The 21,655-nt window shown below is 42.9% G+C and overlaps 1 protein-coding gene across 6 annotated transcripts; it reads left to right on the top strand.

The window, feature by feature from the left end:
* Positions 1-301: 301 nt before the first annotated feature.
* On the top strand, positions 302-18,807 carry si:dkey-230p4.1 (centrosome-associated protein CEP250). Of its 6 annotated transcripts, none has more exons than XM_005460925.4 (25): positions 302-389; positions 1,391-1,534; positions 1,961-2,119; positions 2,201-2,338; positions 2,422-2,499; positions 2,612-2,670; positions 4,859-5,024; positions 5,110-5,216; positions 5,417-5,794; positions 5,880-6,006; positions 8,095-8,232; positions 9,052-9,200; positions 9,324-9,473; positions 9,548-9,626; positions 10,108-10,185; positions 10,290-10,436; positions 10,518-10,627; positions 10,701-11,042; positions 11,126-11,253; positions 12,236-14,343; positions 15,486-15,638; positions 15,745-15,894; positions 16,419-16,469; positions 16,615-16,677; positions 16,763-18,807. In XM_005460925.4, exons 3-25 carry the CDS (start codon positions 1,979-1,981, stop codon positions 16,988-16,990), a joined length of 5,268 nt encoding a protein of 1,755 aa, XP_005460982.1. In that variant the 5' UTR covers positions 302-389; positions 1,391-1,534; positions 1,961-1,978; the 3' UTR covers positions 16,991-18,807. The 6 variants fall into 6 exon arrangements, with proteins under 6 accessions (XP_005460982.1, XP_005460980.1, XP_005460984.1 ...); XM_005460923.3 differs by having other exon boundaries at positions 379-478; XM_005460927.3 differs by having other exon boundaries at positions 379-478; positions 10,725-11,042.
* The last annotated feature ends 2,848 nt before the right edge of the window (positions 18,808-21,655 follow it).

Consider the following 21,655-nt stretch of genomic DNA (forward strand, 5'->3'; position numbering starts at 1 on the left):
GAGTTACATTTTCTGCACTAACAATAAACTTAATATTGTCTTTATACGAGACTATAGTTGGTAAAAATGGGGAATTCACATTTATTTTCACTGCTATAAAAATAAAACACCGTGATTCTAGCTTTGTTTGTTAGTGTGTAGAACAAATCTGATGACAACTCCCAGAAAGCTCAAACTAAGGTGACTTAATTACTAAGCAATTTAAACAACCTCACATATGTTAACAGGGTGAAAATAGTATTTGCTGAAGGCAGTTTAAGGCAGCTCCAAACGGGCTGACAAAGCTACTGAGAATAAACAGGGAAATGTAAATATTTCCTGCCAGCAGGTGGCGCTCAAAGCGCGAAGGTTTCGGTGGGATCACGTGACTGTCTATGTCCGGGTGAGAGGTGAGGTTCCTGGTTTGAATACGCTGACAACACCAGTTTGTGTTTACACTCTAAATGTTTTAGTTTTCTAAACGAGGCAACAGTTCAAGGTACGAACATTCTTGAATGTATGTTTCCTGGTCTTAGCATGCTAGCAGAAGAAGTGTGCTCACGGTAGTTAGAGGACGAAACGGATTGGTGGAACCGTTTTAGCCAGACTCTGGGATTATATCCGAGCAGCTACCTGCAGAGGGGAAAGCTGCGCTTCCACATTAAAGAACATGTTGCTCAACAGTCAGGTAGTCAGTAGCTAGCTCATATGGTGAGGAGGAAATCACGCTAGACCTGTGGAGAGATCAACCTCTGTTATAAAACGTCCTCCGCTTTATTTTGCTCTGACAATAATGCTGTATAAGTATAAAACCTGCTTAAAACGATTAAACGCCTCAAAAGTCCTTCATATCCTTTAAAACAGGCTGACCGTTAAGTGACGTACGTTGATCGTGACACCTAATGTCAATAACGTAATGTACAAATACGTCTCCATCCGGTCAGCTGCTACACCAAATATGGATGTGAGCATTATAACGATTCCCAAAAGCTGCATAGATGTTCCTAATCCTGGTACCCTAGGCAGTTTATATAAACTTAGCACAAATGTAAAGAAATTTGTGTTTTCTCAGTTATTACAGACTGCAGCAGCCAGTTTCTGGTCTCACAGCCTGCCGTGACTGTGTTTGACGGTAGTGCCGGTGTTTGCAACATGTGCACGGAAACCTAAATATGTGAAGGGACAAGTTGGGCCAATGGTGCAAATTCTGGGTTAGGGTTGTTACCACACCAGCACTGACTACCAGTTAACTCCTGGCAGTAGTAGTGAGAAGATCAATAATTAGTTGATTAGTTGCCCACATCCCTAATCTAAAGTTGTTATGGCTGTGTGTAACTTTTAAATGACCTATTTGCATCAGCTGCATCAGCTCTCTGTGTTTATAATTTACCTTTAATGTGTTTCATTTCAGTTCAAGGGTTGGACACAAACATCAAACAGACATGTGACATTAGTATGTAGTTTTGAAGGGACCTAAACTTTGATGGATGTACCACGAAGTAAGTTCAACATAGCCAGTTTGGATTAGCTGGCTCGTCAAAACCTGAAATCCCAGGTGGGTATTACAACAGCAGGTTTCATATTTCCTGTTTCTGCTTCAGTCTCTGCGTGCACTTGCACAAAAAGCTCTGTTTGACATGTAAGTTTACTCTAGTTCTGCACAGAATGAGTTGATTGTGTCCCTCCACCTGTAATGATGTCAGAGACATGATGAGGAGTGGGTGATGGAGATCTGTGAAGACCATAAAAATTACAGCAATGCAGAAAAGATTTGCTGCCTTTTCTCCTTTGCCCCAAAACTGGGCGCACACACACACACACACACACACACACACTAGGTCGAATGAGAAACCCGAACATTTTTTGCCAGTTTTTATATTTAGTTTGAGTTTAGTTTGGTTTATTTGTGTGTGTGTTTTTCCCCAAAATTTAAATTAATTCACTCATTTACTAAAGTCATGTGTGTCCTGGTGCACTGCAGACAGGTGGACTTCCAAACATGGAAGAAGAGTTGTTGATAGGCTGGCAGGAAGAGAAGCTGCATCTTAAACAGGAGGTGTGTCGGCTGCAGGAGGAGCTGGCAGAGAGTCATGCTGAAAAAGATGAGCTGGAGTCCAGGAACAGAGCTCTGAAGGACAGGGTGAGAAGGGTCAGGGGGAGTTTTGCTGATCATTAGATGAAGTTAAGCCTTTACATCTTTCTCTCTCCATCCTCCCACCAGCTGTGCCGGTCGTTGTCTCCCTCACTTGCTCTCTCTCTGCAACTAGAGGGCGAGCAGAGGGAATGGAAGAAGAAGGTAAGGGAGGGGAGAGAGAGGGAGGCCAGGCAGGCCCTGCTGATCCATAGGCTCCAGAACAAGGTGAGGCCAAAGAGTCTTGCTGTACTCATAATTGGAGTAGATGTAGTGGGAGATGGAAAATATTGATTGTGATTTTACTGCAGGTGTTGGAATACAGAGAACGATGTCAGCATTTAGAGCTTCAGCTGCAGGATAATCATACACAGATGCTCAGCACTGAGGTCAGACTTAAGTATTAGTATTTGCAGTGCTACTAACACACTGCCTGCTACGATACAGTACAACTACCACAGCGAGTGTCGACATACAGCTGTTATGTGTTTGCTTTAACAGAGAATCATAGATGACTCTCTGGAAAGCGCTCTTCTCAGACTGGAGGAGGAACAACAGAGGTAAGTGGGAATGTCTGTCTGTGCTGGGTTAGACCTGCTGTGACCACATGAATATAGACACTCAAATTCTGGTGACACGCTTTTGTTTGGAAATCAAAGCAAGAAGTTGTGAATTAATTCTTACACAGAAACTAAGGCTACGTTCACACTGCAGGCGAAAGCGCATCAAATCCGATTTTTCTGACCCTATGCGACCCATATCCGATCATGGTATGACAGTGTGAACGGCACAAATCCGATATTTTCAAATCCGATCTGGGTCACTTTCATATGTGGTACTGAATCCGATACATATCCGATGTTTTAGAAAGCGACTGCTGTTTGAACGGTCATGTCGCATTAAATCCGTCTTTTACGTCACTGACACAAGACGGACGCCAATCATCAGCACAGGAGAAGACATCGCGAACGCTTCCTGGCCATCCAGTGTAGATGTCAGTGAAACTGTTGGGAAGACAACGTGAACATTTTATTTGTACTGTATAATCTGCAGATTCTGACAGAAATCTGCAGCTATCCTTTGAAGCACCGCTCCTCTAAAACAGCAATAAGGATCATTATTAGGTTATCTACATTATTATGTAAATAACAAAATAACTTAAAGCAAAATTTGGAAACATAAAGTCCGAAGTCTTTATATTAAGGGCCATCAGTCAAACAATATTGTTTGCTCTGGGTCTAAACAGAGCGTGTTGTGTGTGACGTCTTCTTTTGCGCATGCGGGCCGCTTTGAGCGTTCACACTAGAGCGCGTTTGCTGTCGCATTTTATTTGTAGTGTGAACAACATTATTGTGCGATCTATTGTACAATATAAAGCGCCTTGAGGCGACTTTTGTTGTGATTTGGCGCTATATAAATAAAATTGAATTGAATTGAACAAGCAGACAAAAAAATCGGATTTGATCAAAAAATCAGAGGGTTTAAAAACAGCGTCCTCACTAAACTGTGGCAGATATCCATCTGTGATGATCTGTCAAAACATCTGACTCTGATCATTAACTGTAATCAGAATAATTTATGATTTTATTTATTTTTGCTCAAAAGTAAAAATTTATGTAAATGAGGTCGCAAAAGCCTTCAATTTAAAATGGACTAAAGAAGTGGTGTGACGGGGTGACCTTTGACCCCAGAGGAAAACAGGTGATTGATGAGCTGATTCAAAAACAGCATTCTCACTAAAGTTCAACACACACCGCTCTGTGGTAAGTCAAAATATTTCAATGTTTCATGTTATTTTCAGTCAAAAACAGGGTGTCTGTGTACAAAATGAGAAGAACAGGAAACACAGGATTAACAATACTTTAAATAACTGGGATCATTTTGACCCCAGAGGATAAAAGGAGTGCAGCTTTATGAGTGTTAGCATCAACAATTATTTATTGTTCTTGCTTATAAGATGTTTCAGAAGTTCTGATCATTTCAAAAGGTGTGCAAACGTTTTCATGCAGCCGTGCACCAAAAGTGGAATTCTGCAAAGTTATCAGTGCTAATTATTGTCAAATCATTTTGCTGCTTCTTCCATGCCAGCCTCAACCATTGTACATTTATGTGTTCATCAGTGCATCCACCTCATGTTGGTCTGAATACTGAATTTTACAGAACACAACGAGCAATGATTTTATTTCTTAGTGTAATTAAAACACCTGCAGTACAGTACATATACTAAACAGTCACAAAAATATTACATCATTTAAATGTAGCTTTTTGCTATTTTACATAAACTTGTATTGTTACTCACTTTAAGGAAACATTTAATTCTCTTGCCACATGGATAAGGACAATAACAGAGTCTGCTCGTCAGTCACTGGAGGGGATTCTCCTTCTGAAACATGGATGAAATTCCATTCATGCCTCTTACTATAAACACAGGAACCATTTGTATTTAAGCTTTGTCTGAGTAAAGGTGCATCCATCCACTCAAGCATGCAGCCCTTGATGTTTGTTACAGGTTTTCTTCCAGTGACCAAAAGTCATAACATCATTTTATTGTATTTAAAAAGGCGTTCTCAAACTCAGAGCCAGAATTACTGCTATAGCTGTTTAATTTAATGAAGTTCACTTATAATTGTGATTTTTCTATGCAAATATTGTCAGTTTTTTCATGACGGTTTAAAAAAGAAGTTTGTGGTTTTATTTGAAGGTGCTGATTTAATAACTTATTGTCACCATATGTGTCTCCCTCCTCAGGTCAGTCAGTTTAGGTGACACCAATAGTCTCCTTTGCAAGCAACTTGTCCAATCAGAGCAGGCCAACCAGGCCCTGAAGGAGAACCTCCAGAAGCTGACGAATGATTGGATGACAGCTGTGGAGGAGGCAGAGCAGCGAGAGGCTGATTTGCAGAAAGAGCGAGAGGTCTGCAGTTTAATTGATTTTAAAGATGGCAGTTATTGTGTTTATATATTTATGTGTGTGTGTGTGTGTGTGTGTGTGTGTGTAGCGTCGGCTGTGTCTCGTGGGTGAGCAGCAGGCTCGGCTGCTGTCTATCTGGAGATCTGTGGCTGCTCTGAGACGAGACTGTCACGCTATGAAAACGGCTGCTGACAGGTACGTCTGAGGCGAGGCTTCACTCAAAGGACCGTCTCTGCAGTTGGTTCAGTCCAGTTATTAGCACCACCAATCGGCATGCAGAGGTATTCAAAGACCCTAAAGAAGAGAGAACTTTAGAAGGGGACAGGGTTCAGACCGTTTCCAAAATGACCAACCTGAGTTTGTAAACATGTTGACCCACCTGTCTGTGTCTGCAGGGACCTGTGGCAGCTGAGGGCCGAGTTTTCTCGTCTCTCATCCGTTCTCCTCTCCAGCTGTGACTCTGTCTCCTCCTCTCTGAGGCTCAGCACACTTCACATTAATCCTCTCTCCTTCTCCTCTGTTTCTCCCCCTCTTCTCACTCCCCACTTCCCTCCCATTTCATTCTATTCTCCCCCTCCGTCCTCCGATCTGGCCCTCTGTCCTCCGAACTCTTCTGCACCTCCTCTCCTCTCATCATCCACAATGCAAATCTTTTCTTTGGGAGAGTTGGAACACAAAGAGGAGAAGGATGAGGAAAGGAGGGACGAGGAAGAGCAAGACATTCCAGAGGTGAAGTCTGTTCAGCAGACTCAAGTTTTACAGCTGCAGCAGAGGTAAATTAGTTTCTACCAGACGTTCAAACACATCCTGCACCTCCCTCTGTTCTCCTCTCGATCATTCTCCTTCTTTCTTTGCCAGGATTGAGGCGCTCGCTGGCTCACTGCAGACAGAGGTCAGTCTGAGGGAGGAGAGAGAGAGGGAGGCTGAGAGACATAGAGTAATACAGAGAAGCCTGCAGTCTGTGAGCCATGCTGTGATCAAACTGGTGAGTCTGTCATTATGTTGGTCAGCTGTCCAAGGACAGTGTTTCTATTGCTGTCCTGTTTAATGAAGTCTTGTTACATGAGTACAGTTATTATTGAACACGTGACCAATTTTCTCAGTCAGTCTATTTCTCAAGTTGGTGTTGACATGAGATTCTCACCAGTAACAGCCCATCCAATATTCAAAGACATCAAACCATAGATGTTCATGCATTAATCGATAATAATTAGAAGTGACATAGGGAAAATATTAAATACTCTTACTGAAATGTATTTAATGCTTTGTTGGTGACGACAGCTTCAAGACACCTTTTGTATGGAGAAATTGCTCAGGTGTGATTTTGGCCTGTTCTTCTACACAAACAGTGTTTTTAAATCCTGAAGGTTCTGCAAAGAGAACTCAAGTGCAGAGTTCATAGATTTTCATTTGGCTTCAGGTCAGCTGATTGGCTGGGCAGCTGTATTTTCTTTCTCTGAAACCAACTCAATCCTCAGCTGTGTGTTGTGCTAAAACAATTTCCTATTCATCCTTCATGTCTATGAAGCGTGCCAGTGCTGTATGCTGCGAAACAGCCCACAAACATGATGTTCCCACCTTCACTGTGGGTTTGGTGTTTTTGGGCTGATATGCAGTGCCCTTTGACATCCAAACATGGTGTGGATTACGGCATCTACAGAGTTCATTTTTAGTCTTGTCTGACCAAACTAAAGTTTACACTCACCATTTATAGGCATAGAGACCTGCAGAGACCTTGCACATTGAAATCTTGCCACCACACTGGGAGAGCACCATGAGGTTGTCCTCAGGGTACAGTATCACTTCGCTCTCACACTGCAGGCTTACTTGTGGTTCCTGGGATATTTAAAAGTAGAATGGGAGGCGGAGCCTTGAACTTGTAGCCTCCTCTTCTGTGGAAGAAACTCGCAGCTTGGATTCAGGAGACAGACCCCATCTCTACTTTTAAGATTAGGCTTAAGAATTTTTTGACAAAGCTTGAAGTTGGGGCTGGATCAGGTGACCCAGTGATGACGTGTCTCCCAGAGCTCTAGTTCAGGGACATCTACCTGTATCTTGTAGAGAAACGCTCCCCTTACATTGCTGCCAGGATCAAAGCTTTCAAAGTGTGGACAGCTGTGTGTTTTTGACCGAGATGGGTAAATAATGCCACCGTGTAGGAGATGAAGAACAAGAGATTGTTCATTGTTAAAGCACACGTAAGCGCTACATAATTCAATGAACTCGCACATGTCTTACGTTTAGTTGACTTTGACATTTACTGTGCAGTGTTAGAAAAGTTCTGCTAGTATTCATTTTCACATCAAAGTTGTTTCATAACAGTAAAGTTGACAGAGTATTCTTCCGATGTCAGAAAATCATTCCTACAGTTTGAATGAGCCACCACAGACAGCCAGGGTTGCTGTGGAGAAGCAGGGATTGGTGCGATTTGGCCCGTAAGGTGGGGTTAGGAGAGCTGTGTTCACGTACGGGTGCCATACTCTGTATTGCCTTTGGCAGCTGTAAATGAACATCAGTTAGTGCATCCAATAGCACTGCAGCTGTCTGTCACTTTTGCTAATTTAAACTAAAAGATGTTTGAAGGAGGGCAAAGGACGCAATACTGTTTTGCTCTCCAGGTGGGCGTGTCCCAGTAGCTCTGATGTCACGTGAAAGCTATGATGAGTCTGCGAGTGCGGGCAGGATTGGACGCAAATATTGTGGGAGCGGGTGGGAGTGACAAACAGACAGGAGGACTGAAGGGTAATGCTCAGGATTAAAAAGTAATGTAGTCCCACTCATGGCTCTACTTCCCATGATGCAACGAGCATTCTTCTCTCACCATGTGTTTATACACCACTGCATTTAATCGAGTTATTTTTAATCTCTGGCTGTTTCTCTCTGTTATTGTAGGGTCTTTACCTTCCAGTATACAGTCTATGAGGGGGCTGTTGTTGTGATTTGGTGCTATAGAAATATAATTGAATTGAATTCTTGCAGTAGTACGTGTTGATGGCTGGTCTACATGAAGAGCCTCTGTCAGCAGCAGTAAGTGAAGCATTTGAAGTTAGCCTGTGTTCTACTTTGTGTTCAGTCCAGAGTCCTGACCTCAACCAGCAGTCAGTCGCTGAACATCTCCTCAGAGGGTGTCCTTAGCCTGGATCTGTCCTGCTTGCTTTCCGTCCTGTCTCAGACTGAGAGCGCCCTACAGTGGAGAAATGAGGAATTACAGGTAAACAACACAATATAGTTCTTATATGCAAAATCACTACTGTTTTTATGATTAATGTGTCAGTGTAGCCACAACATCTGCCTCCTGATCCCTGATTGTCTACAGGTTTTCACACAGTTTGGTTTGTTGGAAATGCAAGTATGTATTTGTCAGGTGAAATACTTCAAAGTGCAGGTTTTAACCCCAAAGTGCTGAAGTAGTTAAAAATGGGTATACTGTTCAAAACTTCATGTTACATTACTGAGTGTTGGCTGTGCAAACTGACAGGATTAGTGCATCATTTTAAAGAGTTGTCTGTTTAGGCCCAGGTCCTGACACTACAGTCGTGTATTATACTGGTGTTCATGATTCCCAGTTTTTGGGAGTCGACACACAAAACAAGTCTGTGTGGACAACGCTGTGCAGCTGATCCTGAAGTGATATGAAAGCACCCCACTCGTACCAGAAAACAGGTTCAGCACAGAATTTGTCTTTAAACAAATACAGACAGCTACATTGTAACTGAAAATGATCATTTTCACACATTTCTGATAAATTCAATTTTTTCCTTTGTGTTGTATAAAAGCATATGTGCATAATTTTGTAGGACAGCTCCTTAATTTTAACTAATTTAAATGAACTGAATGAAATTAAAAATCATTATCACATTTAAAATATTGCAAATGTATTTTAGATGTCTAAAGTTATTCAGCCTGATGTTCATTATACAGTCAAAAAGCAGCACACACATGCCTGCAGTCTGAATCAGTATGGTTATGCCTATGCTAGTCGAAAGCCTTACTGTGTGTGTGTGTGTGTGTGTGTGTGTGTGTGTGTCAGGGGGCACAGCGATCTCTGCAGCAGCTCGGTGAGCAGAGAGCAGCCCTGCACCTGCGACTGAAGCAGCTGGAGGACAACAACCAGCAGCTACACGAACACACACAACAACAGCAGCAGGAGCTTGGCCACATTATGGACGTACTGAGCAGGTTCACACAGTGAAAACCAATTTAGATTTTATGCTACACTTTTGTGTAATTCATGCTTGTAAATGAATTAGTGAATGACACTGACAGAGTTTACAGCTCTGTATTTACCGATGTGTGTGACAGAGAGAAGGAGACGGCATCCTTCCTGCGTCTGCAGGTCGAGGAACTGCAGAGGAGGGAGGAAGAGCTGAGGAGAGAAAATCACAGACTGAGAAAGGAGAAGGATGAACAAGAGGAGAGAAACAGACAGCTGCAGACAGAAATGCGCAGACGGTACTCAGCATAGGTCACCACTGCACTGCACTGTGCTTTACTGGTTCATCAACAATGCACTGGTTTTGTTTCAGAGTTGAGACTGAGGTGTTGGAGAACGTCCAGCTGACAAAGCGGGAGACTGTGACCCAAGCAGAAATTTATAGTCTGAAGGTGAACAGGCTCACTCACTCAAGCAGTTTTTATACATGAACTGAGACGGCGCAGTGATGTGATATTTTGTGTGGAGACCAAATATCGATGTTTTATTCAATAAATGAAAATAGTAATAAACTCCTGCGTCACCATTCTGAGATAACGTTAGCCCAGCAAACTTGGAATAAATCAGCTCAACCATCCAACATAGAATTACAGAACTGCCAGTCTGACCCCATTCAACTACAGACTGATGATTTGCTGTTTGAAAAAGGTGATAAATCACATTAAATGTGATTAAAATACTACACTTATTGCAAAATGTGAAAAATCTCAATCATATATTGTGAAACTATCTTATTGTGGGCGGTTTAGCCTTTCTTACATTTAACACACAGCAGGAAATGGTCCCCTTCAGAAACTGTTGTCACTAAAATAAGTAGTGCGCCATTTAAAGCAGCTGAACATCTTGTGGTCTCGTCGTCCTCTTTTCTCGCAGGGAGCACTAGAGAGGGAGCAGCTGGACAAGCAGCGAGCAGAGGAAGATGCTTCTGATATGAGAGATGCCTTACAGAAGGTACAGACATGACACCGAGAACGTGTCGGCCCTCAGAGCAAGACTCTTAGCTTTACACTCATTTGCATAGAATGATATCCTGGCTGCCATCTTTGTCTCATCAGTCCAGGGAGTGCGTGTCGCGTCTGTCGATGCAGGAGAGCGCATTAAGACAGGAGGTGGAGGAGGGACGGGATGCGCTAGACAAGCTGTCCGCCCTGAACTCTTCTTTGGCCTCAGACAAGAGAGAGCTGCACAAACAGCTGCTGCAGGTACTCCTCCCTACATGCCCTCTCTCTGTGGCTTCCAGCTTTTAGTACATCATGTAAGTCAGTTCACGTGTCTGTTACCAGCTGGAGTCTGCGCTGTCAGAGGGCCAATCACAGCTGCAGGCTCAGAGGTCACAAGTCAGTTCTCTGGAGAGAGAAGTCAAAACCCTAAACATGGATTTCAGCAAGCTCAGGTGAGATCAGTTTGTACCCAAGTCCTCAGGCCAGAACAGTAAAGTTAATTTGATTTTAATCCTGAATAATTAGTGTGAATTGTGCTGTGTCTGTTAGAGTACAGAGAGAGGCAGAGGAAGATGCTGTTCAGCAGCTGAGAGAACGAGAGACAGAGCCGGAGGAAGACGGGAGGTTTCCCTCCGTGGGTGAGAGACAGGGGGCTGGACGGCAGTTGGATGAGCTGTCCTTTCAGCATGCCACGATGTGTGAGGAGCTGAAGGAGGTGCAGGACCAGCTGGGGCAAGCAATGGAGGAGGTGAAAAATAGGAGCATACAACAGCAGGAGCAGCTCAGAGAGAGTAGGCGCCTACAAGAGGAGCTGGATAGTCTGCAGAAACACAAGGAGCAGCTCGAAGTTGATCTGCAGGAGATCCGGTGCTGAGCACACTAAATAAAATCAGGATTCGTTTGTAGGGGTCGCATGCATACTGACATCCTGGCTCTCTCTCCTCCTGCAGGTCTCTGTCGCTGTCTGCCCACCAGCAGCTCAGTGAGCAGCAGAAGCATCTCTCACAGTCAGAGGTGGAAAGATGTCAGCTGAACACACACATCCACACTCTGAAGCAGGCCAAAGACACCTTACATGGTCAGTGACAGTACGCCTAAAGTCATAATATTAAACCTTTCTTCCTTAGATCTTGCTTAGAACAAGAAAAACATATAAATGTGGCAGTGATTCACAGCAACCAAATTCCAAAAAAGTGGTGAAGATGTATAAAATGGAAATAAAAACAGAATGCAATCATTGGCAGATCTCATAAACCAACATTTGATTCACAATAGAACATTAAACATGTTTGAATTGAGAAAATTGGCCTGTTTTAAGAAAACTATTAGTCAGTAACACATATCAATAAAGGTGGCAGCAAAAGGCTGAAAAATAAATAGTACCAAAGATTTTAGCTTAATTGGCAACATGATTGAGTATTAAAAGACATCTTAGAGAGGCTCTCTCCCAGGGTGATCGAGCTCTGACTTGTGTTCAGGTAGCATCGTTTGCTACATGCCGCCTCTCTTCAACCAGCTTCTCAGATTTTCGATGGCTTTATTGCTTCACAGGACTCTGTGTAGTGACTGGGCCCAGAGCCCCTACACCCACCTCCACAGGTTTGCAGCATGGCTTTAGCCCCTGCCTCCAACAGTTGCCTACCAGGTCTGCTTATTTCCCCTCTTTCTTTCCTGAGCCTCCTCTAAGCAGCTTTCCCATGGGACAAACAACTCCAGCAACATGACAGGTTTACACTCCTCAGACAGCAGCAGGCTTGAGTGTGCTGGTTACAGTCCTGTCTCCCTCCAGTCTCCTGCTGTTCCCAGCAGCCTGTCTCGAGACCACAGCTGCTCTCCTCCTCGGACAGAGTTGTGATGATTGACTCGATAGTTCTGAGGACAACATGTCTCAAACTTTCTAACGTTCACACACACTCTGATTAAATGCAGTGTGAATGAATTCATCCCAGTGAACACACTCAAGTGAAACATATCAGTTGTGCTGACATTAATAGGAACAACAGTGATTTTGATGTAAATTAGTTTAGTTGTATTTAAAACTTTTTTTGTTTTTTTTAAAGGGGAGATCCGGTGTCTGAGAGGTGAGCTGGAGGAGATGATGTCCAGGGCAGAAGATGAGAAGAAGAGGAGGGAGATGAGTGAGGAGGAGAAGAAGGCACTGCAAGAGGACATGGAGAGGATGACAGAGGAGATAGAGAAACTGAGAAGGAGAAGAAGAAGGAGGGAGGAGATGGAGAGGAAGGATGAGACGGAGGCCGAACAGGAAGAAAGGAGTTTTTTTAGTGAGAACTCGGGGAAAAGAGAAGGAGCTGAGGTGCTGAGGAATTACATTGAGGGATTAACTGAGGAGGTGGAGGAGAGGCAAAGAGAAGAGGAGAAAATGAGGAAGGAGGTAATAGAGATGAAGACTCAAATCAACCTTATGATAGAAAGAGTACAGCGATTAGAGGGAGAGAAGGAGGAACTGGAAGAGGAGCTAAAGAGGACAGAGGAAAGGCAGAGAGAGGAGAAGGAGTTTTGGGAGGAGAGGAGAAGAGAGGAGACGAAGCAGAGGGACAGAGAAGTGGAAGCCCTCTGTGAGCGGATGGAGAGATTAAAAAGGGAGGAGGAAAGAGAGAAGAAGGTGGACCAGCTGAGGACAGAAGCAGAGAGGGACAGATGGAGGGTGAGAGTGGAAGAACAAGAGGAGGAGATTAACAGACTGAAAAAAGAAATCTCAACATTACAAGAGGATGAAAGGAGAAAGAAAGACAAACTGCTAGAGGAGAAGGAGGAGGTGGTTGCAAAGCTGCTCGAGAAGCTAAAGGAGAAAGCAGCGGAGGCAGAGCTGATGACGCAAAGGCTGAATGTGGCCAATGAGAAGTTTAATGAAGTTAAGGCGGAGGCGAAATGTAAGGAGCAGAGCCTGGAATTACAGGTGAGGGAAAGAGAAGAAGTAGTGGAGGAGCATCGGGAACATCTGAAGGAGGGGGAGGAGGAAGGAGAGAGAGACCATCAAGAGGTGAATGCCAGACTAAAGCAAAAGGAGGTAAGGGGGGACCACCTGGAAGGAAGTTGGAAGGGTATGGAAAAAGATGACACGATCTCCTCCCAGGTTAGGGAGCTACAGGAGGGACAGACAAAGAGCGAGGGAGCAAGGAAAAGAGTAAAAGAAATGGAGGAAGCCCGTGACAGGCTGCAGGTGGAGATAAAGCAGTGGCAGGAGAGAGCAGAACACAGCGAGAGTGAGGCTACAAAGCTTAACCATATCTGTGTGGAGCAAGAGGAGGAGGTGCAGCGGTTAAGAGCTGTACTGGAGGAGAAGGAAGAGGAGAGAAGAGAATGGGAGGCACTAAGTAGAACTGAGAAAGAAAACACGAGGAGACTGCAAAGTAAGCTGATGGAGGTTGGGGAGGAGAAGAAGAGATTAGAGGAGAAACTTAGGGAGGCCGAGGAAGAGAAAGAAGCACTTAGGAGAGCTGGGGAGGAGACAAAAAGGCTGAAGGAACAACTGTCGGAGGTAGAAAGTGACATGAAGGACCAAAGAGAGGAGCTGAGGAAGATGTTTGAGGAGAAGAGGAGACTGGAGAACACACTAAAGGAAGTTGAGGAGGCGATGAAAGGAAAAATGGATGAGCTGATGATACTGAGGGAAGAGAAGAAACGTCTGCAGGATAAATCGATAGAGAAGGGAACAGAAGCTGATGGACAAATGAGAACGAAAGAGCAGCAAGCCAGGCTGCTGGACACCGAGGAGGAAGAGGCATCGGCTCTTAGGAAGGAAGTGCAGAAGGAGATGGAGAGAAGCAATCTAGAGATGTCGGTGCTTAGGGAGGCGGTACAAAAGGAGAAAAGAAGGAAGGAGGAGGCACAAGATGAGCTGTTAAAATGGAGAGAAGAAGCACAATATCTCAGAGAGGTGTGGGGAGAGGAGACGCAGGAAGAGCTGAGGACGACTAAGATGGAGTTACTGGTTATTAAAAAAGAGCTGCAAAAAGAACAAAATGAGAAGGAGCAGATAAAAGAGAAGCTACGGAGGACGGAGGAAGAGGTGACAGCTCTCAAGGAGGAAGTGCAGGAGATGGAAAAAAATAAGCTGACAAAGACGAAAGATGAATTTCCTCAGAAGGAGATGAGAGGAGTGAAGCAGAGCGTGGAGGTGATGGTGCAAAACTCCCTGCAGAGTCAGGTACTTCAGTCTGTCAGTCACACAAACGCTGGTTACACTGTAGAAAAACAGTCGCCCTTACAGTGATACTGCTCGAACTGAGGTCAAACTGCTTGAACCCTCTGTAGCAGGGGTGTCAAACATACGGCCCACGGCCTGATATACAATCATATCCAGCCTGAGAGACGATTTCACACCTCAGTTGTTAATAGACGTTGATATGTGGGAGCCAAATCTTCATCACTGCTGAGAATCGATGCAGGCAGGGGTGGGACTTTATTTTGATAGGCTCACCATGTGGCCAATCATACGTAAAGACAGACTGGGATCATACCATTACCAGTCTTTTGGGATGTCAAATGGTATGACTTTCCAGAAGACAGCAAGTGTAGTGGTACAGGCCAGGTACATAGAAAGACGGGAGAGCCAGCGTGTCGGGAAATAGTGAAGGAAGGAGTGAAAACGTGACATGAGCAGCATCTGGCTGCATTTCAGTGATACTGGGTGTCTGAATGAGGCCTGACTGTGCGCTTGAAGCCATTTTATAATTCTTAACTTGTTTCATCTGCTTCTCACCACAAACAAGCAACTTTTTGAACTTTTAACTGTATTTTCACAAGTTTTACAGCTTTTTCCAATGATAAAAACTTCCCCTATGGCCATTCATACTACATAGAATAATTAAACAATAAACTTAACCCCAGTGCCTCCAGTACTGGGAGTGAAATGGAAAACATCTGGTTTAACGGGATGTACCGCCAGATCCTCGGAAACATTCAGGATGTAAGCTAAACGCTCACAAACCATTTCAACAACCACCAAGCAGCTAAAACAAGCTATAAAATATGTGCAAGTCCTCGTATAGTGTTTGTTCAATGCCTGCACTCTGCTATCAGATCAAACTGTGAATTATAGCTCTGCCCCACTATATTGATCATTCAAACTTGTGTTATCAAGGAATTTATTGAAGTTGATCACAGGGTGTTAAATGCTTCTGAGCTGAAAAACATGCTACGTAAGTTCACAAAGACTCATAAATCTGGGGTTGAGCTTAAGCATTATTTTAAATAAAGTCATCTCGTATATGGGTTGCATTTAATCCCTATGGCACTGTTCTGTTAATTTGTCATTGTAATGTAACTGTTTTTATTGCTGATGTGCAGGTGGACACTCTGAGTCAGAGCACAGAGGAGATGGGGCAGGGCAGGGATGGAATCGGATTAGCTCGATCACAGCAAACAGATGCAGCTTTGATGGGCTATAAAAGGAGAGCCCAGCAGGAGGAGCAGAGCCCAGTGGCCACGTCTGATACAAAGGTCAGTTTGTGGTCAGGTTGTCAGTGCAGCTGTACTCAAAGAACACAAGTGCATCGACAGGAAACAGGTTGTAAAGTGGAGCTGTGTGGGAAAAATGTGTCTGCAGGGTTTGAAGGAGAGACTGATGGTCCTGCAGAGTCTGGTGGCTGAACTGGAACTGGATCAGAAACGACTGAATAAGAAAAACTTTCATCTGGAAAATCAGAAAGACAAACTGAAAAGAGCGACACACACACTGAGAGAGACGCTGCAACAGGTATACACAACAATGAGACAGGTACACGTGCACACACCCAGAGAGACGCTGTGTACACATCTACATTAAGCCACAGTGACACAGGTACACAGCCCAGTCATACAGCAGGATGCAGTTTGTCTTAAGTGACCTGAGTTGATTGCAACCACTTCCCAGCAGATGTGCCGCGGAGCTTTAAAGAAACGTTGCCGTATCTTTGCTCCACGTCACATAAAATAGTGTTGGATCTATTTTTAACACAAGAAGTGTCGAGTTGCACACAGCAAGGTAAAGATGGCAGGAACTAGGACCCAGGAGCAGCACAGAGAATCTGGTCAAACTATATTCTGATATAGGATATAATCTGGTCACTATATTTGCTCCTGGTGTAAACTAGCTGTACAAAGGGACTGTGTCAGAGTCACAGACCCAGTGTGTGCCTAAGACGAGACAGATTTCAATGTGCAGACACAACACTAAGAAAGGTATACAGATACACAGCATTGAGACACACTGATATGAATACTTATTATTGTGTATTTCAGGTGGCGGAAGAGCGGTCGAGGCTCAGACAGCAGCTGAGTGAGAGCATGCAGGTGAGACACACAGTTCCCTTATTACAGTACTAATTACAGGTTGTGTTAGGGTAAGTGCATTTCTCCAGACACTGACTATCAGGTATGTGTTTACGACAAATGTCAAAAGAGGAAAGTGTGGTTGCAAAACTATTGTGTGTTTTAGGGGTCTTTAAACAGCACAGACGAGCAGCAACTGAGGAGCAAAGTGAGGGAGCTACAGGACCAGGTGAGTGCAAAGCACAAAAGAAGACTTCCTGGTGTTTTGATGTCAGGTGGGTGCTGATGATGTCTCTGTATCTCCTCTCCTCCAGGTGACGCAGCTCCAGTTTGCACTGGCTGTCGGTCAGCAACAAAGGGCAGAGTTCATTCAGCAGTCCTCCAGAAACAGCCAGTCAATGCTCTCTCTGAGACTTGACCTCAGTGATTCACTAGCAACTATCACACAACATCCAATCCCATCCATCCTAGAGTCTGAGACACAGCGATTGGACCGTAGCATGAGGGAGGAGGAGCTCAGAATGTCCTTCAGCCAGCTGTGAAAATTCACGACCACATGTTCTTAATTACTTTACACTCATTAAGTTGAGTTGTAGAGCTGTCTTGGATTGGCTTCGTCCCATCGTCTCCATTTAAACTCTTCTCTGTGAGCTCTTTACCTCATGTTTATTTATTTAACCTTTATTTATACAGGCAGTCCCACTGAGACCTGGTGTCTCATTTACAATAGAAACACGTGTCCCACAGGTTCTGCCACGTACTCATCCAAATCGAGCTCTAACTGTCAGAGGATTCGAAGCAACTAATGAAATCAGCCAATCAGAATACAAAGGGAACTGATGCACAATACACCTGCTTTTCTCACTATTAAAGCCAAAACAACCTTTTCTGCATTTGTTAGAATACACACAGAATTAACACGATTTAATAACAGGTCTGGTGACTATTGCTGCATTTTAAACATTACTACGGTCTTCTTCTGTGACCTTATGGTTTCTTTTCTCTGCATCACACAAAGCAAAGAAACTCTTATTTTGGTTCCTTCAAATTATTTTCAGTGTTTCTGCATATTTATTCTTCTGTTTTTGTTCTGTGGTTATACTGGTCATATTTCACATGCTGGCACTTTAATATTTTTGTCTCATTTTATTACCATTCTTTCTGTATACAGCCATGTAATAACAACGGCACCTTTTTACAGTCACAAAGCTTCACAAGCTGTTAAACGTTTACAGTCCAACAATGCCGCTTATTTATATTTGTGTTTGTTTTAATGAGCAGCTCTTCCTCGAGCATAAACCCAGACTCACCTGAGTCAGAGTGGCTCAGGTGAGTCTGGGCCATCATGTTGTCTTTTCTAGATCCAAAAGTGGCAATTTTTAACACTACCTTATTAAGGTGGCCACCCTAATTACCAAGATGTATTTAAATTGCACAGGTGTAAGGTGTACCCATTTATACTGAGTACTAATATTAATAAAATAATAGTCACTCTGCAAAACTGAAGGATCATGGATGCAATGTTGACAGCAGCTGTGATACTTGGACACAGATTAATCCAGAACAAGTGTCAGAATTGGCCAGTCTAAGGGGAAGTGCCACTAAATGTTTGCTCAAACCCTGAAATACATTGCATTGCCTTTCCCACAGTCCTCCAGTCTGAGCTTACTCAGGCTCATGTTGAAGTCAAAGATCAACTCGTGGCGTGTATTTGTGTGTACACGCACTCGAGGAAGAGTCCCGGGAGAGAGCTGCACCTGAATCAGCTGACTGGCCTTCCAGTTCATTTCCTGTTTTGTAAAATCACTGTCAGAGTGCGTAGAAGAGTAAATTAACTTGCACAAGTTTACATTTTTACAAAAACTGAAATCCCAGATTTATGATAATTTGCTGTTTTTAGTACTTAACATGAACACTTTTATAGTTATTCATTTATCAACATATAAGAGCGGAGACAGCGATGACATCACACATTTATTATCATCTCGTCTCATTTTCTGTTACACATTAATCATGAGTGGTTTGTCTTATAAGCTGACTGATGGAAAATTGTCACAGTTGGATCTTAGAGATGTAAACATGAGGCTCAAATGACTTTAAGACTAATGCTGAACTAAACGTGTGTAAAGTGACATATTAAATGCAGCTGCAGACACTTTGTTCTGAACTTTTCACAGTTTGAGGTTCAGTCTTTAAATGCAGCTGTGATGCCCAGCCCGGATAGCTTTAGTTTTGACTTAACAGCTACTTTTAAAAGTTATTTGTATTTTATAATAAAATTATTCTAAAGTTGTCAAACATTTTATGTTCTCTGAATGTTGAATTCACAGAATGATACTGAAATAAATCATAAATGCTATTTTGATTTTTCTTTTACAAAAATATATTTTAAGTAGCAGAAAACAGAAGCTTGTAAATGTTTCCAAAGTGACAAAGTGGACGTGGTGGCAGATACCACTGTGAAAAAATCTGAACAAATGAACATGTTAATAGTTTTGATATTAAACATCTGGTGATATATATGTGGACAAAGATGGGGAAATGATCACACAACCGTGAAGGAGGATACTCCAAGTGCGTAGGACAGGGGTCGGCATCCCGCGGCTCTTTCATCCTTACACTGCGGCTCCGCGTGGCTTTGGAAAGTAAATTATAAGTAAGTATTTAATTGAAGTGTGTTTGATTTGTGTTAGTTCTTTTTGGAAATTGTAGTTGTAAATTGTAAGATTATTGTGATCTTGAAATCAAGGGCGTAGATTTGGCATGGACGGGAGGGACATGTCACTCTTTAATGTCTACAGTCTGAGATCAGCACAGCCCTGCCCTCCAGCACTATCAGCAGCAGCAGCAGTAACATTGTACCCATCAGGTCCCCACCTGATGACAGTGATATAGTATGATGTGATCCGATTATTAGAGTTTTGATGAATGCGGGTTGTTGTTATTCAGCCTGGTTCTGTGTGCCCCTTTTTAACTTTGAGCCCCGCCCCTTCAAACATCTCTGAACGGCCCTGGGTTTAAGCATATGATTTCTACAGAAAAGCATCAATTTAATGTTTAAAAGGTGAACACTTCAAGAAATCTGTTCTTCAATAGTCACATTGTTTGAATAATTCTTTTAAATAACAGTAACTAAAAGATAACAATATATACGGTACTTCTTGAGCAACAACCTCCACCTTTACTTCATCTGTGTTACACGCTGTGCTTTTTTTTAACCCGTCCATTTGTTCACCTAATGGATGGCACTGTTTCATTGGGGATTACTCCTTTCAGCTGTCCTCAGCTGACAGATTAGTCACTGGACACTGCTGTTCCTCTTGTGAGAGGCTGACATGTCTGGCTGCTGTTAAACCCTCCGACTCTAAAAATAATCTTACCAAAACTATATTCAGTTACACTAACACCAGGCTGGTTAAAACCCCAAGAAAGCAGTTATAACCAAAGCCCAGCAAAGTTATAACACAAAATACGATAAACAATATAATGATACTATTTACACTGGATTAAAAAACAGTCTCAGGGCAGCTGTTTCTCACTAACCTTATTCATAATCTCTTGGACAGAATTTCATGGACAGTCAAAAGGGTGAACGCTTCAGTTATTTGCTTTTCATGTAAAATGTGCTGCTGGTTTCATTGATGTCCTCCAAATTGCCCTGGAGTAATTTGCATTCATGGCTATGCGCCAGAGAAGGTTAGAGAACCCAGTCCAGGTTGGATAGGAATTTTCAGCTCAAAGTGTAGGAGTTCATCAGTTTTCCCTTTTATCTTCCCGACCTCTCCATATCCACAAAATGTGGGTAGCAACAAAGCAATAATATTTATAAAATAAGGGACAGAACTTCTGAAGGCTGGCTCAACGTATCATGAGAAATAAAACTAAGAGTTTGGTCATGTGGGAGAGGCTCAATGTGCAGCTGCTACTTCCCCACAATGGCTGGTGGCCACCACTGAATAGCAGACAGCTGCCTCCTAACACACAGCCATCCATAATAATACTGGCTGATTGCAATATTGTCTAAATCTTTATCTTTAATAAAGATTTGCATTCTCACCCTTCAGAAGCTCATTTTTAGCCAGGAAATCCCTGATTACTGTAATCCACAATTATGTTAACGCATTCAATCATGATATTAACTTCAGCCTTAACGTTGGTGGTTATCAACTATGATTTGTAAATACTCCAATCTGATGACAGCGGTAAGGAAAGCCAGCGCAGGATTCAGGATGTTTCTATCTGATAACAAGTTTATTGAACACATCAGATGATTTTTTTTAGCTGAACCTTTGCTGTGACTTGTTTGGGAAACATGATAGATTACATTATCTTTTTTTTTCTTTTAGTTTGTCTAGCTGATGATGAATGATGAAAAATACACCGCAATAATATTATTGTATGTTTATGTATATAGAGTGGGAAAAATAAGTATTACATACCTGTTTGCAGGCATCAATTTCTGATCGTGTTCATGTTTAAAAAATAAAATTAAGTTTGTTGGAGAAAACGCTTAAAAGCTTGTCTTCGTCCTTTTGCCTGTCAAATAAAACAAAATAAAAACAACATTAACTCTAACCTGTGCATTATATAAAACACACACACACACACACACACATATATATATATATATATATATGTATATATATATATATATATATATATATATATATATATATATATATTGGAATGCTACTACGCAAGTAACCCTGGCGGAAGGGGTTACATGAATAGGATGAGGGACCTATGGATTCTCCGATACCCAACATCCACAATGACAGCGAAACAACTAGTAGCTCAGTGTTCCAACATTCGAAAGAAGGGACTGCTCTCACAGCTAGAGATTGACGAGGTACAACATAAATGCTACGGCAAGGAGGAGTCAGGACGCCAGGTCAGGGGGGAGATATCATCACCCCCACCCGAGATTGGGTACATAGCCCCAAGTGCGATAGGAGAAGGATCGTTGAGTGCGAGAGGAACTGACCTGAAAGATAGGATCATGGCCAAGCTTGAAACCTGGATCCCCCGTAGCCGGTTACCAAGATTACGTGAAGTACCCTCAGAAGGTCTGCTAGATGATGTTAATGCAGCACTACGGACGATACCTACAACCACGATTACCGACACTAACAAGCTGATCTACACTACGGCAGCAGTGATCAGTGAGATGCTTGGCTACAAGTTGAACAGCCACAAGGGGCAGTACC

This window comes from Oreochromis niloticus, linkage group LG16 (genome assembly GCF_001858045.2).
Source record: "Oreochromis niloticus isolate F11D_XX linkage group LG16, O_niloticus_UMD_NMBU, whole genome shotgun sequence".
Lineage (NCBI taxonomy): Eukaryota > Metazoa > Chordata > Actinopteri > Cichliformes > Cichlidae > Oreochromis > Oreochromis niloticus.